The following is a 21,334-nucleotide window of genomic DNA, read 5'->3' as shown; positions in this document are numbered from 1 at the left end:
CCTGTAATTATCCCTCAACCATGGTTATCCCTTAATAACTACTGAAATAATAAAATTAATTGTTTGTCAGTTTTTATACCTTTTTGCATAAGCTGGCTGCTAAACTTGAATATGAAACAATGGCTGCATTTTCAATTAAGTCACTGGTGTGAAATGGATGAAAAATACATAATTTAAATACATTGTCTTCATATTTTGTTCACATTTTGATGCAGTCATCCATTTTTAAATGTTACAGAGCACTTTTGCCATTGGCTATAAGCAATAGTTTCAGTGATGCACTCACAATATTCTATTGCAGGGAAAGTTCAAATGTTTGTAAACATTTAAATTGTCTTCACTATTGTAGTAGCTTCCTGGCAGATAATGTTGATATGTGAAGTAGGCACTGACACCATTTTGTTTCTTTATGGAAGTAGATGACTACTTGCTTAGAGAGGTGCCTGACCATATATCAGCAACATGAACAACATATTAGTAACATGTTGTCTGAGGGAGGACCATCTGAGAGTGATTTGGTAGAGAATAACACACTGTATTGCTTCGATTAGTCACTTTAGTTTACTGGGCAGCTTAGGGCCAAGTGAAGTTGAATTCCTTTACAGATTGCTTCAGATGTTACGAAGGCTCACTTATCCACAGCGACCTATCACCTCTCCGCCAGCTGTGGAATTGTGCTTCGATAAATAAGCTTCCTTTGTATAACAATGACATTGAACTATTGCCACAAGCCCTTCGAGTTTCATTGGAGCATATCTGAAATGAGGAGTCAATTCCAGATACTTCTAGCTAGATTAGATGTTGACGCCCCGCTCGGGCATGACAGTGGTTTCCGTTTTTTTTGGGGAGGGGGGGGGGGGCAGTTGCTTGTTGGTACCTCATTGAGATATTTTCCGGAACAGCTCACTCCACAATTCCCATCAAAATACCATACCCTATCATCGGATCAAGTCAGTTTTCCAATCTGACACTGGATTTAACAACACCAAGTTTATTGATCTCACTTTTATTTGGAAGGAAAATGTTGCTGCTGATGTGCCTGGTATTGCAGTTCTTAACTGCACCACCAATCCTAAATGACCTCTCGCTCTGTTTCGTGCACTAATATTGACATTACTCAACGTCAATGCCCACTGGAATGTAGCGTTTTTATATTTTGCGCGGTTGCCAGACGGCGAAGGTTATTTCAGGTTTCCAATATCCGCAGGTTATGATGCTTTTCAGAGACTATTTTACGGTTGCGTCTCTGTTAGTGTGTTGAGGACGGACCTACCATCATTCCGTACGAGTGATGGCAGCAGTGAACCGAGCAGGAACCTGCCGTGACGGCATCTCTGCTCCACCAGAGAGGAAAACTTGGCAAATGAAGTCTTGGCCGCACTCCCGCCGCCGCCGCCGCCGCCGCCCGCGCTCCCGCCCACCGGCCGGCGACTTCGTGCGGCCGCTCGGACTGCGGTGGCAGGACCCTATCGGCGAGCACTCACTGGCCGCCCTGAAGTGAGCCCGTCCCCACCAACCAATCGCTGCCAGCGGCGGGCGGGCTTTCCCGGCGCCTGTCTTTTATTTCACGTAACGAGGGAAGTTTCAGCTCTCACTGAGGAGACGCGGGCTTATCTCTATTACCTCTCCCAGCTGGAAAGGATCGTATTTATCTCCCCTCACACCCCCATCCCGCCCCCCAGCAACGAGGCGAGAGATACCCCACTGTGTATCCGCTCCCACGTGAATGACTCGCCCTGCGTTGAGCGACCCCCCAGTCTCCGAGCGCCTCCTGAATCCGCCAACCGGCACCATGTCATTTGTGAATGGTGAGACCTAATCGGAGAAGGCGAGTCTCTCTCTCTCTCTCTCTCTCTCTCCTGAACGCTTCCCATCCTGGCGAACTTTCCACCGAACCTCGGCTGCTGTGCCCGAGCCCTGGCCCTGAGCCCAGGGATTGAGAACCTGTCACTCGACCCAATGGGAGACAGCAAGAGAGTTATTTATCGTCTCCTCCTCTCTCTCGAGATGTGTTTGTAGACCCGGCGCCAGGATTGTTTTCATGTGTCACTCCGAGCCATTGGACAAATCGTGTGTATTTTATTTGGACCGTTCGGAATGGCACAGTTCCCTTTGTATTTGAACTCCGCAATGCTGGTGTTGTTTAGCTGCGAATTCCGCCTGGTGACAGCAAGTAAGTGTGTTCTGCTTTTTATATATTTTTTAAAATATTATCTTTCAGAGGATTGCACGTTGTAACATTTGGCCCTGCAGCATTCCCCAGGTGAATGTTAGTCAGGTTCAGTGACCTGGAGTGACGGCAGTGGGCAGGTTGGGGATCTGCGCCAAGGGCTCCCAGCGAGGAGCACAGTGCCCTGTCAGTTCGCCGCTCAGTTACTTGTACCTCGGCCGGGACTCGGCTGAAGGGCTCTTCCAGTTTAAGCTTCATGCAAATGACAGCACAGGGGGGAGAATAGGGGGTTAAATAATAAAAAAAGAACAGACAGGGAGAAGGGTAATAGAGGAGATGGGAAAGTAACCCCGTGATGCGGGGACAGACCAAAAGATGCAGCAACCAGTGTTGGGCAGAATTGCCAGCGAGTGAAGCAGCGCGGTAACTTTGAAGAGATGGAAATGGGAGCAGTTGGCGGGTCCATTGCTAACGGAGGGAGCGACAGGGAGTGTAGAAGAAAGGAGAAGCGAGTGGAAGGTTGGCGCCAGGCTGGAAAGTGAGAGGTGAAACAGGGTTAGAGAGCGAGACTTCATTAAGGACAGACGAAACTCGGCCACAGGGGATGCCGTGAGGAGTAATGTGAGGGGGAGGAACTGAGGAACGCAGAAAGTTGAGTGACGGTGGGGAGAGCGCGGGGGGGGGGTGTCCAACATCAGTTGGAAAGGGGGGGGCAGGAAGACGCAGATAGCGATAAAGGAAGGTTGAGGAGGAAAGGGTGAGAGATAACGGGAAGGAGCAAGTCGTTTTGTAAAGTCTGGGAACGAAACGGCCCGCGAAGATCGAGGGTGAAAGGGAGAAGAGGAAGGTGGGCATAGAAATTTCAGGTCAATTTCACGCTCCCTTTTCTTTCAACTTGTCTGAAATGTGGTAGAAGAGGGATAGGAGGCAAACATTTGACGAGGAACTGCTGTGGTGTTCTGTGCTCCCGTTTTAGTCATGGTGTCCAGCACGTTCAATATTAACGCTTTGCGCAGAACATGAACCGATGAAGCCTCCGAAGCCCGCGGTCCCGGGTGTCATCCTGCATCTACACGATCGGTTTATCATCTGTTTAAGAACCAAATGAAATATATTTCAATGGGTGTTTATTTAGAAGAGAATGATGTCTGAAAAAACTGTAATTCATTATCAGAGTAATTGAAAATTGTACGGATGAAATACATTATTCACCTGCTATTTGTAATGACTGTTGCTTCAGCCAGGTGGTTGCTAACTTGGGGCATGGAGTTGCTCATTAGATGACAAAAGTTTCGAATACTGTTTGTAGAATAATGAACGAATTCAAATTCTCAGAAAAATGGGACATGGTTTATACACACGGTTCGCCACATTGTGAGTTCTTGATCACGTTCATGGGTAGAGGAATTTCATTCAGCAAAAGGGTGTGAACAAAGCCTGCCGATCTCCTGCAAAGGCTGGTTATCAAGTTCATCCCAAGGACGAGGGAACGGAGCGTCGGTAAAACCACCCTCCCGAACAGCCAGTGTACTGCAGTGTGCACTGACCATAAAGAGTGAGAAAATGGCCAGGGTGGGCGTGGGGAGGGGTTGGGTGACGAGGGGTAACGAAAATAAATATTTAGAATGAATAAGATGGCTATCCGCAAAATTTAGAGAAAATAAATTTCAGCATAATATTGATCGATCATAATTTCAAAATTCTCTTGGTCTGATGCGAGACATGTTTAATGTAGCAAGGCTGACAGGTGTTAGGAAAATTATTAAAACAATGTAACAACTCGTCAGGAGTGGAAATTCAGTATTCATTGGTGCTGTGATTGAGCACATGTGACTTGGGCCTTTACGTTGCACCCACATTACTTTGAAAGATGAAATTCACGCAGTGGATAAGGTGTTTGTGTTGTTCTTTCATCTATTAACCTTGCGCATCAAAACCAGGTTTTACAATTGATCCTTCAGTGACCTGTTCATCTAACACTTGTAAAACGAGTTTTTTGGGGTGTAAGTCAGAGTTTGGAAGTGGATTTAATCATCTAGATTTCTTTAATAATTCCATGTTCATCATACTTTTGACGGTATCCTTTATTCTGGATTGAGTTATGCCATAGTCATTCATGCCAAAGTATGTGGCAATTAATGCAAATTCAAAAAAAGGCTTAAATAGAGATGGGCGTTCAGTTATATCAGAAGGTTCTAACTTGTGCGGTTAATAAAACTATCTGATAAGAAAGAAAATAGTTATCTCAATCAAACATACAACTTGCAATGAAATTTAAGTATTGTGAAGTGCATTCAGAATATTTTAAAAATTATTGTGAAATATCCTATCTTTAATTTTCCTGGAAAGGGTGGTTGAGAGAACTGTTTTCTTCAATTGTTGCAACCTATGTGATGAAAGTAGTCCCACGGAGTTATTGGGTGGGAAGTTTAAAGTCTGGGTGTTTTTAACTTGGTGGGTAACTTTCAGTTAGTAGATGATAGCAGATGTTAGTTGCTCTAACCCTTGTAGAGCTCAGGAGTTTGGGAGATATTGACAGTGACAATGACAATGAAACCTTGCTATGGTGGACTGCCTCTTGTAAAAGATCCACACTGCAGCCACAGTGCACTGGTAGTGAAAGGGTTGGATGTTAGGGTGGTGGGTGGGCTTCTTTTCTGGAGAGTATAGAGTGTTGGTGCCTTGTGGATGATGGGAAGCTTTAGGGCAAGCATTGAATCAGTGTGGAATAACAAGCCTATTATCTACTTTCATGGCCACAGTATTTATGTGACTGGATAAATTAAATCTGCGGTCAGTGGCAATTCCCCAAGATATTGATGGTAGGAGGTCTTCTGATAGGAATGCTACTGAGTGTCACTGTTTAGCAAGAATGTTTATTGCCACTTATTAGTCAAAGCCTGAATTTTGACCTTGTCTTATTGCAGCAGGAATGAACTGAGGAATTGTTCTGAATGTTCTGAGGAATTGCAAATGGATCAGAATAGTCTGCAATTGTCAATAAACATGTCCCCTTCTGACATTATATTGGAGACAAAGCAGCTGAAGATGTCTGTGGGTGGGGCTATCATGGATCTTACTGCTCCTTTTAATTGTTCACCATCAGTTTCAACTAGATGTGGCAATGCTCTAGAGCTTTGATCTGATCCATTAATACTGTAATTGTTTAACTCTAGCAATAGCTGCTTTTGCAATTTACCATGTCCTGTGTATGAGTTCATTATACACAACTTGTTTTCATTGTTATGCCCGTGGTGCTCTTGGCATACTCTTTTACACTCCTTGTTGAACTAGGGTTGATCCCCTGGCAATGTTAATGGTAGAGTGAATGTTTGCTGGACTATAAAGTTGGAAGTGCAATTCAATTGTTGGTAATGGCCCCTAGCACCTCAGGGGATGTCCAGATTTGAACTGCACTGTGTGCCTCATTTTGCAGTATGGTGGCAGCACACAACCTAATGGACGAGGTTTCAATGTGAAGATGGAACTTTGTCTCCGTAGGGACTGTGCAGAGGGTCTATCCCACAAAACCTACCCATAGATTAATCTGTAATGGGTATGTTGGTGAAGGCGAAGTTAAGTTGATTCTCCTGCTGGTTCTGTTGCCACTTTATGGAAATTCTGTAATGGCAGCTCTGTATTTGAGGACTCAACCATCTTGTTCGGTAATGGTGTTACAGTGCAGTCAGAAATTCTGTTCCCACACAGCACTCAGAGCTTCTACTAGCAAGGAGAAGGCATTGTTTCATCATCTGCGGGTAGACAGGTAAGATTTCTTTATTAGTCACATGTATATCGAAACACACAGTGAAATGCATCTTTTGTGTAGAGTGTTCTGGGGGCAGCCCGCAAGTGTCACCATGCTTCCGGCACCAACATAGCATGTCCACAACTTCCTAACCTGTACACCTTTGCAATGTGGGAGGAAACTGGAGCACCTGGAGGAAACCCACACAGACATGGGGTGAACGTGCAAACTCCTTACAGACAGCGGCCGGAATTGAACCTGGGTCGCTGGCGCTGTAATAGTGTTGTGCCAACCACTACACTACTGTGCTCAGCAGGAGATTTCCAGGCCTATATTTGATCTAATACAATGGGACTTCATGAAGTCCAGAGTTAATGTTGAGGATTCCCAAGTTCTCTCCCCACCACCCACTACCACCTCCCTCCCTCCTGACTAAATACTACTGCACTTCACCTTCTGGTCTTAGCTTTCTGCTGACAGGACATATCCAGGGGATGGAGAATTCTGGGATATTAGCTGATTGTACGATTCTGTGAGTACTACAACGACAGGCTGTTGTTGCTTGACTTCTGGAGGCAGCTCTCCCACTTCAGGCGCTTGCCACTGTTGTTCGAGAAGACAACTGTACAGGACTGATTGAATGGTTGAACCTTGGTCTTTGTCCAGAGCTTGAATCGTTTCATATGAAGGGTTTTATGCTTATCTGTAGCAGTTTGATACAACTTGGATCTTTATTGTGCTACCTCAGAGAACAATTATGAGTAATCTGGTAAAATGATACATTTATCCAGCTCTGCTGTTACTAAAAGCGCAGTGATACTGACTTGCAGTGCCCACTCTTGGTTGAGGCCTCGTTTTCGATGTAAACCCATAACTTTCTCAGGCGATGCGTTACGTGTGAAGAGATTAGGAAATGCAACTACACTTTTTTTTGCTTTAAACACTTATCGCAGAAGGTCTAATCAAACTGGAAGCTCGACTCAAAATAATATTCATTTTGCCGTAGTATAGAGGCTGCTATTTTCTTCCACTCTTGTTAAGTTTAAGCAAGGTGCACTTCTTCTTATCATCCCCGCCAATGAAATAAAACATATCGAATTTAGGCATTGCAATCCCAAAATCTTCTTGACATACCTCTGAAAGTGGTCAAATTAGGTAAGGAAAACATCACCGCAATCAAATTTTACAGATATTCTGAGGACACAGGCTATCTCCTGGGACTTGTGTTTCTAATATAAACACACAGTGTTTCTAACATAAACACGCATAGAGGAAAGATTGCGTCAATTCAATGTTTACTCTTATTTGCAACAATGTGCCACAAACTGAATTCATGACACCCACAGTGGTACAAGGGCTCCTAGAACTAATCTGCAAAGCGATTTCACCAATTTAGGATGAATTCCTCATCTTGGGCCAATACTATTTTGGGTCACCTCGTTTAACTGCGGCACTAAACTCGGATCTTTCCCTGTAATACCGTGGAACGCCTCGATCAAGCCCTGAACGAGGCTGTCAGTTAAAGACAGGTTGTCGTGAATCATAAAGTAAATCTAACGCTTACCTCAAGACCAGAAAGTAACAACTCCATTAATTACATCAACTTTTCCATTAATTTCACCGTCCTAAGTGTTTGATCCTAGCGAGGTTACATTTTCGCTCCGCTGTACTGGAGCAGTGAGTCAATCTTCGGCTGCCCATGTGGGTGCACAGGACATGTTTCTGCAGCGTTCTGAAATTGAGTTTATGCCAAAATCAGGTCGATACAAGCCAAGAATTAAATCATTGATATTTGTTAATGGAGGGACTCTCAAGAGGAACAGCGCAGTAAAAATGGTTAGTGAGTTCGCACGCACACATACCCCAGCCAGGGTTCTGCCTCTCCCGCGCCGTGTCATTTCGCCTTCTTATTTAAATAAAATACTCCCGTTTGGACCCTGCCATTCATTTCGTTGCTATAATGTGCTTTCAGTCTTAACGCTGACTTATTTCAGCAATAACACCCTTCTGGCCAGTTACAGGATGGGTTAAAAAGCAAAACAAAACTGAAAATCCGAAATAAAAACAAAAATTGCTGGAAACACCCAGCAAGTCAGGCAGCATCTGTGGAGAAAGAGAGAGGCAGGGTTAACATTTCGGGAGCCTCGATGAAAGGTCACTGACCTGAAACGTTGACTCCATTTCTCTCTCTATAGATGCTGCCTAACCTGTTGAGTATCTCTGGCATATCCTGTTGTACGTGTGTACAGGTGAGACAGCATGTGAAGCATCCCAGGTTAAACCAAATCAAGAAAAGCTGAAGGAATTGGAGAGGCTTAGGGTTAGGCTGCGGTTTGTTGTGAACACACGGCGCTGTTCTCATTCCTGAATATGGAAAAAAAACGTCCCACAGGTTTTGTATGTTGTATTGTGCATCACCAAAGCCTTGGTCTTTGGAAGTGGGGAAGGGGATTGTGTTTCGTGCCCCTGTGCCTGTCCTGGATCAGGTCCTGTGCGTTCAATTCCAAGGAGAATCACTGAGCACTCCGGGTGATCTAAATCTCGTCATGCAACGTTTGGTTAAAAGGAAGTCTGCTGCATCCCGCATGTTGCACCGACAGGTCTGTGTAATCCCAAACCCTAATTCAAGGGTGGTGGGTCTTGTCTGGAGTCTCTTCCGGAGAGAGTATGAAACCAGCCTTGTAAAACATGAGACTTGCCAGGATGCTTTATGGGTGCTCCTGGGTTTATGTAACATTGTTTCGTGAGCATTTATTTCACCACCAGTGTTAAATACACTACAGTGTCACTTTAACACTTTTTGGAGATTTAAAAAAATATTTTTAAGTAAATGAATGCCAATGTTTTAGATTAAAATACTTTCCCACATCCATTAGCAAGACAAAAGTGACTGCATATACTGGAATCTGGAACAAAGAAAAACAAGACGCTGGAAGAACTCCGAGGGTCAAGCAGCAGCTGTGGAGGCAAAGGGAGTAAGTCGACATTAAGGGTTGAGACCCTGCATCAGGAATCAAAATGCTCCTTGCCAAGTTGTCTTTTCATGTCCAGCAATGAGTGTCCACACTCCTGTTTACATCAACGCTGCTGAGGTCAAAAGGGTCGAGAGCTTCAAGTTCCAAGAAGTGAACATCATCAATAGCCTGTCCTGGTCCAACTATGTGGACACCATGGCCAAGAAAGCTCACCAGTGCCTCTATTTCCTCAAGCGGCTAAAGAAATTTGGAATGTCCCTCGCCAATTTTTATAGATGCACCATAGAAAGAATCATGGAGCAGACTCCATGGGCCGAATGGCCTCCTTCTTCTCCTTTGTCTTGTGTGATCTTGTGAAAGCATCCTATCCAGATGCATTACAGTTTGGTACGGCAACTGCTCTGCCTGACACCACAAGGAACTGCAGAGAGTTGTGGACATGGCTCAGTACATCACAAAAACCAGCCTCCCCTCCATGGACTCTGTCTACACTTCTCGCTGCCTTGGTAAAGCAGCCAGCAAAGTCAAAGACCCCGCCCACCGTGGACATCCTCTCTTGTCCCCTCTCCCATTGGGCAGAAGATACAAAAGCCTGAGGGCACGTACCACCAGGCTCAAGGACAGCTTCTATCCTGCTGTTATAAGACCATTGAATGGTCCCCTTCTACAATAAGATGGACTCTTTTCCTTGTACTACCTCAATGCACTGATGTGATGAAATGATCTCTATGGATGGCATGCAAAACAAAGTTTTTCACTGTACCTTGGTACATGTGACAAGAATAAACCAATTCACCAATTCAGCAGCTCGCTGGGTTGGCATCTCATTTTCCATTTTAACAATCATTATACGAAGGCATGAGTCTGTGATTGCTGGAAATCTGAAATTGAAAATGACAATATTGGAAGTACTCAGCAGGTCAGGCAGCATGGAGGAGACAAAACCTAAGTTAACATTTCAGGTTTCTCCAGATCTGGGATATGTACCTGATGTTACAAGCATTAAACAAGTAAAAAGGCTGAGTAGGGAAGAAGGGAGAAAATAATCAAATGGGAGGTCCTGATGGAGTGGGAGCAGGGATTCTAGGAGGCCAAAAGGTGCTGACATTAGTACCAGTAAAAAAGAAAAGGTGGATCCAGTAGCAAATAGCTGCTGCCCAATAAAGTGGGAGAAGTGATTATGATTTGAAAATGTTGAATTCGATGTTGTCTGGAAGGCTGTAGTTTATCTCTTGTCCTGTCTGACTGAACTTTAACATTTCCCACCACACCTTCTTGTGGAAGATTGATACTATTCACTCAATATTCTGAGACCCAAGTGGAGATTTATTTCACCTGAGAGTAAGATAGGCTTCAAAAAGAGCCCTCCAGTTCTTCAGTGTTGGTTGAATTAGTCCATTGTCAAGGTGAAAATCTAAGGCACCCCTCCCACTTTCCAACATGGAATACGTAAAGGTTATTCCTCCAGGGCAGTTTGCTTCCAACACTGTCTGTGTATAGTGCAACTTCTTTTAAACATACATGTTCTGAGCATCTTAAAATCTAGGTCACATTCTAGTCTTTTATCATAAATTATGAAATCTCTGTAAGAAAGGAAATCTTTTAAAAAGTTAAGTTGCCCAAAAATACAGACAATTCAGCCAACATTGTAAACATGACCTCACCAATGTTCTTACAAGGCTGTTGGAGCAATAAACGGTAGCTGCAGGAAATCTGAAATATAAACACAAGCTTTACTACGAACAGCTTCGCTTGGAATAAAGAATTAGTAATCACATCAAATGCCTTCCTTTCTAGTTTACAATGCACTTGGAAGTTTCCTTTAAAATGCTTTATTTTATCTATACATTCAGTAACATCTCTCTTTCTTTGTTCACCCTCCCTGCTGCTGTTAATTGGGATCTTTGATATCTTCTGTTTCACTGAAGCATATTACTATGCAGGGTAGACATATTCAGCGTATTTTTCAGAGTACCTGAGTGAGATGATTGCAAATCTACTAATATATTGGAGCAGTATTTATCTGAAGAGTGACACGCATTAAAATTAGTGACAGTTTCAAACTAAAATGATTTTGCCCCAAAATTAAGTTCCCATGGTTCACTTTAGAATGTACAGCTAACTCAAGACTGAAAAAAAATTGGATACAGACACAGTTTAGAAGAAATTGGAAATTATAATTTGAAAATTGAACTGAATTGACAATGGTAGAGTGTACTTTTCTCACTTCGTATTGTTACTTGCAAAATATTTTCTAAAAAGTTGGAACACTCAATCTACTAATTCAAATTTACATCAATCTTTATGTATGTGTTGTTTACAGATTTGGTAGAAATTATTCTATTCATATCAACTTATTTAAATAACATCTAATTTCTTAGTTTACTTAATTAATGTAGAGGTCATTTCTTTTGTGACTTGAGATAAATAAATGAGTTAATAATTGCTCTTTTATCACAGCCAGATTCTCACAATTTATTTTCTGTACATCAAGTAATTAAAATGAACAACAACTGAAGAGCCAGTTCAAAGATAACTCTGTTGATGATTCAGTGATGTTTGAGATTGCAGTAACATAGTGGGAAGCATTAGTTAAAAGGTTGTTGTCAGCTCTGAAAAATGCTTTGGCAGAATTCTTTTCATTGGAGATACTGATGTGTGTATCAACTAAAAGTGTATTGCAGCAATTTGCAAATCTTCAAAGTACAGGCAGTAGCTGCATGGGAAAGGCCATATCACCCAGCTCCCCTGCAAATCACACACGTGATTTGAAGATGTGTCAACATTCCTTCAACGTCATTGGGATTAAATTCTAGAATCCCCTTCCCAACAGCACTGTGGGAGCACCCTTAATGCCATCACCAGAAGGACTGCAGCAGTTCAAGAAAGCAGCTCACCACCACATTCCAGGGTTGATTAGGGATGGATAATAAATGCCGGCCTAGCCAATGATGCCCACATCTGTAAATGAATTAAATGTGGTCCAAATCAATGTAGTTCATTATTCATGAAGTTACACGCAAGGTAATTTGTTTGAATATAATTAACATCATTGGATTGTAAGCCTGCAAGCAAATGAGAGAAAAGGTTAACACATATTTCCTCCTTGAAAAAAATGTCCTTTTCATTATGTTGCGAAATTTTAGGTAGACTTTAATAAGGTCACTTTGGATACAGATGCCCAAGTTAGTCATAAGGAAAGGGTTATACTGAGTATCTGATTACATTGTTTACATGCTCAATGGGCTGGTTTCAGACAGCAAGTACATCAGTGATGCTTAATAAAGGATATCAGCAGAAAAATATTTAAATGCTGTTTTCTTGCAAAAGGATCTGCCGTTTTGTTCCAGGCTTGAGGATGTCTTACACCTCTCTTCAGGCCAGTAATTTTCACTGGACTTTTGGGCTTCATTTTTTTCCCTATGACAGGTGCTTGCAGCTTTTTCCTCCTCCCATTCACCTCAACAGGAATTTCAAGCCTGTAAACTGCTTTTTAAAGAGGGTGAAACAAGTAAAAAAGGATATACTAAGGAAAATGGCATTATGTTAACACCATTGAAGAGTTTTAGAAACCTTTGTTTTTCATGTAACTAGGTATGTGATATATACAACACTGACCATGTATTGCCTTGATAGATGATGCTGATTGGTGATGTCTGACACAAGCTGTTTCTGCTGTTTGTATTAGAAAACAAAGCACCAGTAAAGCTTCAGCTGCACTACATAAGATAAATGTAAAATTCCTGATAAGAATAATCTATTGCTGGATCCCCTTGTTTTCTCTAATTGTCAAGCAATTTGGCTCAGATTTGTTTTGTGCACACCTGTCTGCATTTTGTGTGGCATCTGCATTATGACAAGCAAATAAGTTTGAGTTGTAGAAGCTGAACTAACAGGTTTCACCCTGGGAGTGTTGCACACTGGCTAGCATTGAAAACTGATGAAGACTGCTAGAGCATTCCAGAAAAAAAAAGCTTCACTTGCCCCAAATTGGATTATTTAGCTAACTCCAAAGTGTGATGGTCACTTCCATTTATACAGACTTTGCCAACCAAATGTTGCTCTGTGACTATGTCACTCGATGTACTTAATTGATATTAGGCCCCAAGATTGTTACATATTGATGAACAGAGTTAGTTATACCACAACATCGTCTGCTTCAAAATTTATAAGTTTCAGACCTATATCCCGAGGTATTAAACTAAGGCCTTATCTGTCTCTTATAATTAAGTGTAAAAGATCCCATGATATTCTTCATGGGGAAACCTTATTCCTCAAGTGATGCTAAAAAATGCATACTTATTCGTTTCATTTGCAGTTGTATGATCATGCTGTCCAAGTGCCAGTTGCCACCTTTGTTTATATAACACATACTGCATTCCAAGAAGAGTAATCCATGAGTCATGAATCACTTTGAGATGTTCTTGATGCAATAAGTATCATAAAAGATGCAATTTCTTTCTTCACCATCAATGCTAGCTGTAAGGTGGGGTAAATAAAAGACCCAGGAGATTAAGTAGCTTTCAAAAGCCTGTGAACAATTCAACAGAACATTGCACGCTCAGAATACATTTTCCTTAAGAGTGAGGATGACGAAAAGGTTGGGGGTGTTGTGGATAGTTTGGAGGGCTGTCAGAGGTTACAGAGGGACATAGATAGGATGCAGAGTTGGGCTGAGAAGTGGCAGATGCAGTTCAACCCAGATAAGTGTGAAGTGGTTCATTTTGGTAGGTCAAATATGTTGGCGGAATTTAGTCTTAATGGTAGGACTCTTGGCAGTGTAGAAGATCAGAGGGATCTTAGGGTCCGAGTCCATAGGACACTCAAAGTGGCGGCGCAGGTTGACTCTGTGGTTAAGAAGGCATATGGTGTATTTTCCTTCATCAATCGGGGAATTGAATTTAGGAGCCGTGAGGTATTGTTGCAGCTATATAGGTCCCTGGTCAGACCTCACTTGGAGTACTGTGCTCAGTTCTGGTCGCCTCACTACAGGAAAGATGTGGAAGCCATAGAGAGGGTGCAGAGGAGATTTACAAGGATGCTGCCTGGGATGCGGAGCATGCCCTATGAAAGCAGGTTGAGGGAACTCGGCCTTTTCTCCTTGGAGAGACGGAGGATGAGGGGGGACCTGATAGAGGTATATAAGATGATGAGAGGTATTGATGGGGTAGATAGTCAGAGGCTTTTCCCCAGGGCTGAATTGATGGCCACAAGAGGACATAGGTTTAAGGTGCTGGGGAGTAGATATAGAGGAGATGTCAGGGATAAGTTTTTTACTCAGAGTGGTGAGTGCATGGAATGGGCTGCCAGAAGTTGTGGTGGAGGCTGATACGTTAGGGTCTTTCAAGAGACTGTTAGATCAGTATATGGAGCTGAGTAAAATAAAGGGCTATGGGTAAGCCTAGTAACTTCTAGGGTAGGGACATGTTCGGCACAGCTTTGTGGGCCGAAGGGCCTGAATTGTGCTGTAATTGTTCTATGTTCTAGATCATTGACCAAGGATTTCTCGCTTTTTCGTGTAATGATTCCAACTCTATTCTTGGGTTAAGGATGATTTCAAAATCAGTGATCTCCCTTGCTCTTCCTAGAACTGTCCATCTTTTCCAGGGATGAAGAACTCATGCTACTTAAGTGGAGAAATTTTTATAGTGATTGAATTGAATGGACCAAGATCTAAACAGGGCAAAGGTCTCCAAAATATGCAAATCAGAATATAAAATGGATTCAAGGAACTCTACTGCAGAAGATCACCTTCTTGAAGCAGTACAGAGAGACTTTGCCAAATTGCAAACAACAATGTAAATGGATCTTCATGTCTCCTGTCATCATGGTTCTCCTACTGACTCCTCATCAGAGGCATGGTGTCAGGGAAAAAGGAAAGTAGACCAATGATCCAAACTCCATCTCTTCAACATCATTTATGTGCAATACTTGGGCAATGGATAAGTAACTGACAGGGGATATTGTGGCAATGAAATAGGACCCTAATGGGGAATTCAGCAGGAGGCTTTAGGATCTCAATTTTTTTCATTCCCTACCCTCAGCTGGTCAATGTCCATTTGTAGAAATACCCCCTTCACAAATTCACAGACAAACTCCAACGTCAGCCATGTAATTATGGAGTAATTATAATAATTGCTTTCTCAGATCAGAATTTTGCCTAGTTAGAGCATATTTCAGGAATTTGACAAAGAGGTTAGTGGGGACCACAGGATGTTCTATCAATTGTGGAACAATTTCCAGGACACCTCCTAAGCTCTGCATCTACATTCTTAGTGGGACAACCTGGCAGGCGAAGCTCCCTATCAGTAGTAGAAATTCGTTGCAAACTCTCATGTCTGCACTTTCACTTCAGGATTTAGATGGTGCTTCTCATCTGCACAAGTTCAGTTTTCCCAGTTTCAGCACTGAATTCCACCCTGACTTCATGCCTGTATCCTTTAATCAGTTTTCAGGATCTGGGCATTGGTAGCAAAGCCACTATTTACTCCCTACCCCTAATGCCCTTGGCAAGAGAGCGGAGAGCCATCTTCGTGAGTTGCTGCAGTCCTTGTGCTGAAGATACTTCCACAATGTCATTGGGTAGGGAGTTCCAGCTTTAAGAACCAGTGATGATGAAGGAGTGGCAATATATTATATTTCCAAGTCAGCATGGTGTGTGACTTGGAGAAGAACCTGCAGGTGGTGGTACTCCCATGCGTCTTAAGCCCTTGGCAGATATAGCGGATTTGAGAGCTAGCCTTGTCAATTGACTGTAGCGAATTCTGTATGTGCTATACATTGCTGTGAATGTGTGGAGGGAATGACTGTTTAGGGTGGTGGGTGGGGTACCAATCAAGCCAGCTGCTTTGTCCTGAATGGTGTGGAGCTTCTTGAATGTTGTTGATGCTGCATTCATCCATATTGGTGTGGCATGTTCCATCACATGCCTGATTTGTGCCTTGGAGATGGTGGAAAGTCTCTAGGGTGTCAAGAAGTAAGTCATTCACTGCAGGATACCATCCCCTGACCTGCTCGGTTAGACACAGCCCAAATGATATTTTGCTCAACGTTGACCCCCAGGTGTTGATGATGAGATATGTGTTGGTAGTGCTATTGAATATCAGTACTGAGACCAGCTCTTGTTGGAGATGGTGATTGTTTGACACACCTTGGCAATTTTCCACATTTGCAGGTATGTGCTAGTGTTATAACTGTACTGAACTACCTTACTGGAGATGCAGAAAGTTCTGGAACCTGAGTCTTCAGTGCTACAATTAGGATGTTTTCTGGTCTCATTGTCTTCGCCACATCCAGTGGTCTCAATATTATGTGGAGTGAATCAAATTAAATTGGCTGAAGCATTGCTTCAGTGATGGTGGGGTGTTTCAGGAAGAAGCTAAGATGTATCATTTATTTGGTCAAACTGGCTGAAGATGGTTGTGAGTGCCTCAGCCTTGTCTTTTGCTGGGCCCTGCCGTCACTGGGGATGGGAATGTTCTTGAACCTCTTCCAGTAGTAACTGTTTTAGACGTCCACCTTCCAACTAGCACAAGTCATTGTTACAGAAATCCTCTACTGCTAAGATTGTACCCTTTTGTTGATATAAAATGCTTATTTCAGTTTTCACCAAATGCCATATCCCCACATAGAATAATTTGATAAAGATTTTTTAAAATCAAAGCAGATATAAAAATGGCCTGCTTTCCAGTTGTCTCATTGTGTGATTGCAGATACTCTGCTATAAGAAAAGCAGCTGTGAACAGAAGAGGCCAAGCCTGGCGATGGTTCATCTTTTCCAAAATTCAGCAAGCTGCTTAGAAGTAGAGGATTTCTGTAACAATGACTTGTGCTAGTTGGAAGGTCAAGCACATGGTTATTTTAATTAAAATTTAGATGTGAGCTGAATTTACCATCAGGCAGGTAATGACCTGCATATTGAGTTGAGCCATTATTGAACCTGATCTCCAGCAATCAACTTATGGGTATTAAAATTAATAAACCACTGAATATTAATTAAACAATGAAGAATGTAGCCTTGTGTAAAACAATATGTGGTGCATGCCATTGCTAAAGTTACAAAGAACAAACAAAACAACATTGGTGAATGAAATAATCCAATTTTACAGGAAATCGTTGGAGGTTTTGTTCAGTTCTCATTAATATGAAATTGATTCAAAATTAAGACAACCCGAGGTCTACTTTTGCTACACCACTTGAGCAAACAAAGTTTCGATGAGTGGCAGAAATCATTCAAGAACCCGCAAAAAGCTTGGCAAAAGCTGTGAGGAAACAAATGCATGGGTCTTGTGCTGGCTCCTCCTGCCATTTAGCAGCAGATAAATAAAGACCTTGACTTCCTTTTGAGTCTGTGGGCCACTGTAAGATGAGAATTTTATTAGCTGGGGAAATCTGAGAAAGTCTGCACACTCTCATAGATGTTAGATGCTAGACATTCAAGTACAGTAACCAAGCTAGAAATCACAGTGACCACATCGTCATCTGTGAAATCAGTGCATGAACCAAAGTGGACTCCAACTGCTTGACATTATCCTCCTGTAGCTGCTGCACCAAAAGTGAACCAGTCTGTCCAGCTTTAGAGAGAAATGCTGACAATGATAATTGATCATTGCTTTTCAACAACTTAACAGTCAGCACTTCCCAGCTCTGTCAGTGCAAGTATTTGCTGATTTGAAATTGGCCTTTTTTCTATTAACACACTTAGTTAAATTCATTGCTGTCTAAATATATTCTTGTCTGCATGTGTGAAGTTTTACACAACATTAGATGGCAGAAATTTGTCCAAGAAGTATAGGGGAACACCTGGGTCTTGTGCTGGCTCCTCCTGCCATTTGGCAGCAGATAAATAAAGACTTTGACGTTCTTTTGAGTCTGTGGGCCACTGTAAGATGAGAATTTTATTAGCTGGGGAAATCTGCGAAAGTTTGCACATTCTCATAGATGTTAGATGTTAGACATTCAAGTACAGTAGTGTGCTAGTTACTCACAGAAGTGGTTTGATTGGCTTTAATTCAGGGAGCACTGGTTCAGCACTGGGGCTGACACCACTTGGAGCAGAAGGCGACACTTCAGTGTGCTCTCAGGAGCCCCTGGATGCCATCTAGATCTGCCTGCTCTTAAGTGGAAGGTGTTGACATTCCCAGAGTAAAGGAAAGACTTTGAAAAATAATTAGACTTTTAAGCCCACAAGAAAGGTGCCAAGAATGTGATCTTATACAGGACTATCAGATTGCTAACAGCATTAGAAATATATAACTTCAGCAGTCTTCAGTGGTGGGAGTTCCTCTGAATCAAGGATGACATTGATCACCTTGGTGGATCTTTAGGTGACAGAAGTGTCTGATTTTGGACAACACATCCTTTAGTGGTGGAGGCATGTTGTGGCCTGGGCAAGTGGGATTTGCAGACCCAATTGTGGTCCCCTTCTCCTTCCTTTGCCGCCAGTGGGTTTTGCTCAATTTCTCCTGATTAACTGGTGTAATGGAAGTGCAATGTGGATGCATGTTTTTCACATGTCCATGTCTCCAGCATTGTCAAAAGCAGGCTGTGAAAACATCAGTCTAGTCTGTAGAAAACTGCCGGCGACGTTCTTCTCATGGTCAGCTCATTTCTGACTTGTGCGTCTACGCATTGTATGATCTCCTGCTCCATTGCTGGACTTAAGAATGAGCTGTGGGGTGCAGCACTTTGTATCCTGCCCCCAAATTTTAGGCCAGCCATCACCAGTGCATGTAGCACCAGGACAGCCAACTTTAATTGAAAAATTAAGTGCATGTAAATACTTTATTTATTTTTCTTTATTATAATATTTATAATTAATTTCTAGTAGTTTAAGATGTTTTAAGTAAGCTTATTACTTATTTATTTAAACAATTTTATTGACTTTTCTTTCAATTGATTATCAGAGACATTAAAAGTTGTTCAAGGCCTTTGACAGCAGCAGGGCTGTTGAAAGGTCATCCAATGATGCCAATGGTTGAGCTTGGGAACTGCTGCCCAGCATAAAGTTGCTGCTCAGGGCCTGCTAGGCCTTGTGTGGTAGCCAGGCCTTTATCAAACAGTCTGGCAGAGTCACGAAGTACAGGAAATGTCTGGAGGATTGAATGCAGGTAGGGGCCTGATTGGGCAGAATTTGGCCTGTAGGGTTAAATGAATACAAGAACATGAAAAAATAGGAGCAGGAGCAGGCCACTCAGCCCCTCAAGCCTGCCCTTGCCTTTCAACGTGATGATAGCTGATCTGCCCCAGGCCTCATCTCTTCTGTGTCAGTTTCCCATAGCCCCCAGTTCCCCAATCTTTCAAAATGTATCCACTTCAAAGTCAAAGTCGGGTTTATTGTCATACGCACAAATACATGTGACAATGAAAAACTTACTTGCAGCAGCATCACAAGCACATAGCATCATATAAGCAACATTCACAAGAAAAACATTATACACAATTTTTATAAGAAAGAACATAATTAGAACAAAAAGAAAATGAAGTCCATTGTCATGCAAAGTGGTCAAAGTGATCATAGTGTTCTATACCGAGGTAGTGATTAGGGTTGTGCAGGTTGGTTCAAGAACCAAATGGTTGAAGGGAAGTAGCTGTTCTTGAACCTGGTAGTGTGGGACCTCAGGCTTTCGTACCTCTTGCCTGGTGGCATGGTACATTGAGAAGGTGGCATGGCCCAGATGGTGGGTTTCTTTGATGGTAGATGTTGCCTTCTTGAGGCAGCACCTCATGTAGGTACTATCAATGGTGGAGAGGGATGTGCCCGTGATGTATTGGACTGTCCAGTACTCTCTGCAGCTTCTTGCGTTCCTGCGTATTCGAATTGCCATACCAGACAATGATGCAACCAGTCAGGATACTTTCAACAGTACATCTGTTGAAGTTTGTTATAGTGTCTTTGAATACCTGCAATGATTTAGTATCCAACAACCCTCCAGATTAGAGAGCTCCAGATATTCACCACCCTCTGCTAGCATGATGTGAATGGTTATGCATATTTTAGCTATTGTACTTCACAAGTAGAAAGTAAACCTTCAGAGCAATAATTAAGATTGAACTCTGCTCATTCAATTAAAGCAAAATAATTCCCATCTACCTTCCTCCATGCCTGCCTTCTGAGACTGCTAAAGGCCAATCTATAGCTGTTAGTTTAAAATAAATGGTCTGTCAGTATATGTTTCCATCCTTTTATATCGCCTTACGTTAGCAAGCAAGGAGAATAGTTTATGCTGAGCAACACTTGCAGGAAGTCAAGGCCCCCGATTTTCCAAAACATTGAGTGCAAAATGGCATCGGTCATCCGGATTGGTATCAGGAAGAAGAGGTTGTAGTTTTACAATAGGTTTGGATATGTTTCCCCAGAGGGACAGAAAAGTTTAAGGGTAAAACTAAATGAGGACTTTGAAAGCATGGATGATTGTTTCTGATAGCTTACAGCAATAATGTGGCATTGGGTCATTTTGACTGTTACCAGACAAACAATGGGCAAAATGAAAGGATCTTCATCACACAGAAAAAAATGCTTTGCTGCAAGCAGTTAAGCAGGCATAAATTATTAAACTTTAAAAAAAATTAATTGAGTAAGTATTTTAAAGGGAAGGAAGGCTTAGAAAAACTGGGCTAAACTAAATTATTCCAGTTCAGTGTGATGGTCCAAGTAACTCTACTTTATGCTGTGATTTATAGCTTCACGAGGTTAACCCAGACAGCATAAATGCATCCTTTTACTCTAGGTATACACAGCTGTTGATTATGAGAAGTAGCGAGCATGTAAGTGGCGGGGACCATACTATTCTCTCTGAACCATTCTCGGTTAGAAGCTGTATTACAGGGTCTTCAAAGGATTTTGTGAACACTCTGCAGAAGTTCAACCACTGCAGATGATTAGAATGTTACCTTAGAACTGTGGCAGTCTGGCTATTAATAACCAACAGCTGAATTACCATGCCAAATGTAGTGTTAAAGGCACTTTGATACATTTGTATGGAGGATAGTGGTTTATTTCTATATAGAAAAGCCAAAATCTAATTTCACAGTAGTTTGGCCTTAGAAAACATTGCTTTAAGCCATTACTTTGGAGACTCTGGGAAAGTGCTGAAATGAGCAAATGAGCATCTCATTTGTATGTATGAAGCAAGTGAAGATCTCCAAAGGGAGTACTGAAACTTTAATGTTAATCAATGGGTTACATGCTGGAACTCCATCTGTTGAGGCTGGCCATAGTTTCTCTCTGGTTGATTGGTACAAATATCAGCATCAAGATACACTGATTCTTATAAGTAGCTTTTCCATCATTTGCAACAAAAAGATACTGACTGGAAGTTTACTGGACGTTGCAAAGATGTAAGCATTACTTAAGTACTGATCTAGTTGATTGGACAGATTAATTATAATTTACCATGCCTAAATCGTTTTTCAGGAATATAATGACATGCTGATTGTTTG

The 21,334-nt window shown here is 42.2% G+C and overlaps 1 protein-coding gene across 2 annotated transcripts in view; it reads left to right on the top strand.

Moving 5' to 3' along the window:
• The first annotated feature begins 1,598 nt into the window (after positions 1–1,598).
• Positions 1,599–21,334, top strand: part of LOC127575291 (fibronectin type III domain-containing protein 4-like) — a 169,116-nt gene continuing 149,380 nt past the window's right edge. Inside the window, exon 1 of one of the 2 annotated variants that reach the window (XM_052025055.1) lies at positions 1,599–2,173. In XM_052025055.1, coding sequence (XP_051881015.1) covers positions 2,098–2,173 — 76 coding nt within the window. In that variant the 5' untranslated portion in view covers positions 1,599–2,097. The remainder of the gene's footprint in view (positions 2,174–21,334) is intronic. The other variant, XM_052025057.1, reaches the window with a different exon arrangement.

The sequence above is a fragment of the Pristis pectinata genome, chromosome 10, assembly GCF_009764475.1.
Source record: "Pristis pectinata isolate sPriPec2 chromosome 10, sPriPec2.1.pri, whole genome shotgun sequence".
Lineage (NCBI taxonomy): Eukaryota > Metazoa > Chordata > Chondrichthyes > Rhinopristiformes > Pristidae > Pristis > Pristis pectinata.
Note: the sequence above shows the minus strand (reverse complement) of the source record. Positions and strands in the feature narration are given on the sequence as shown.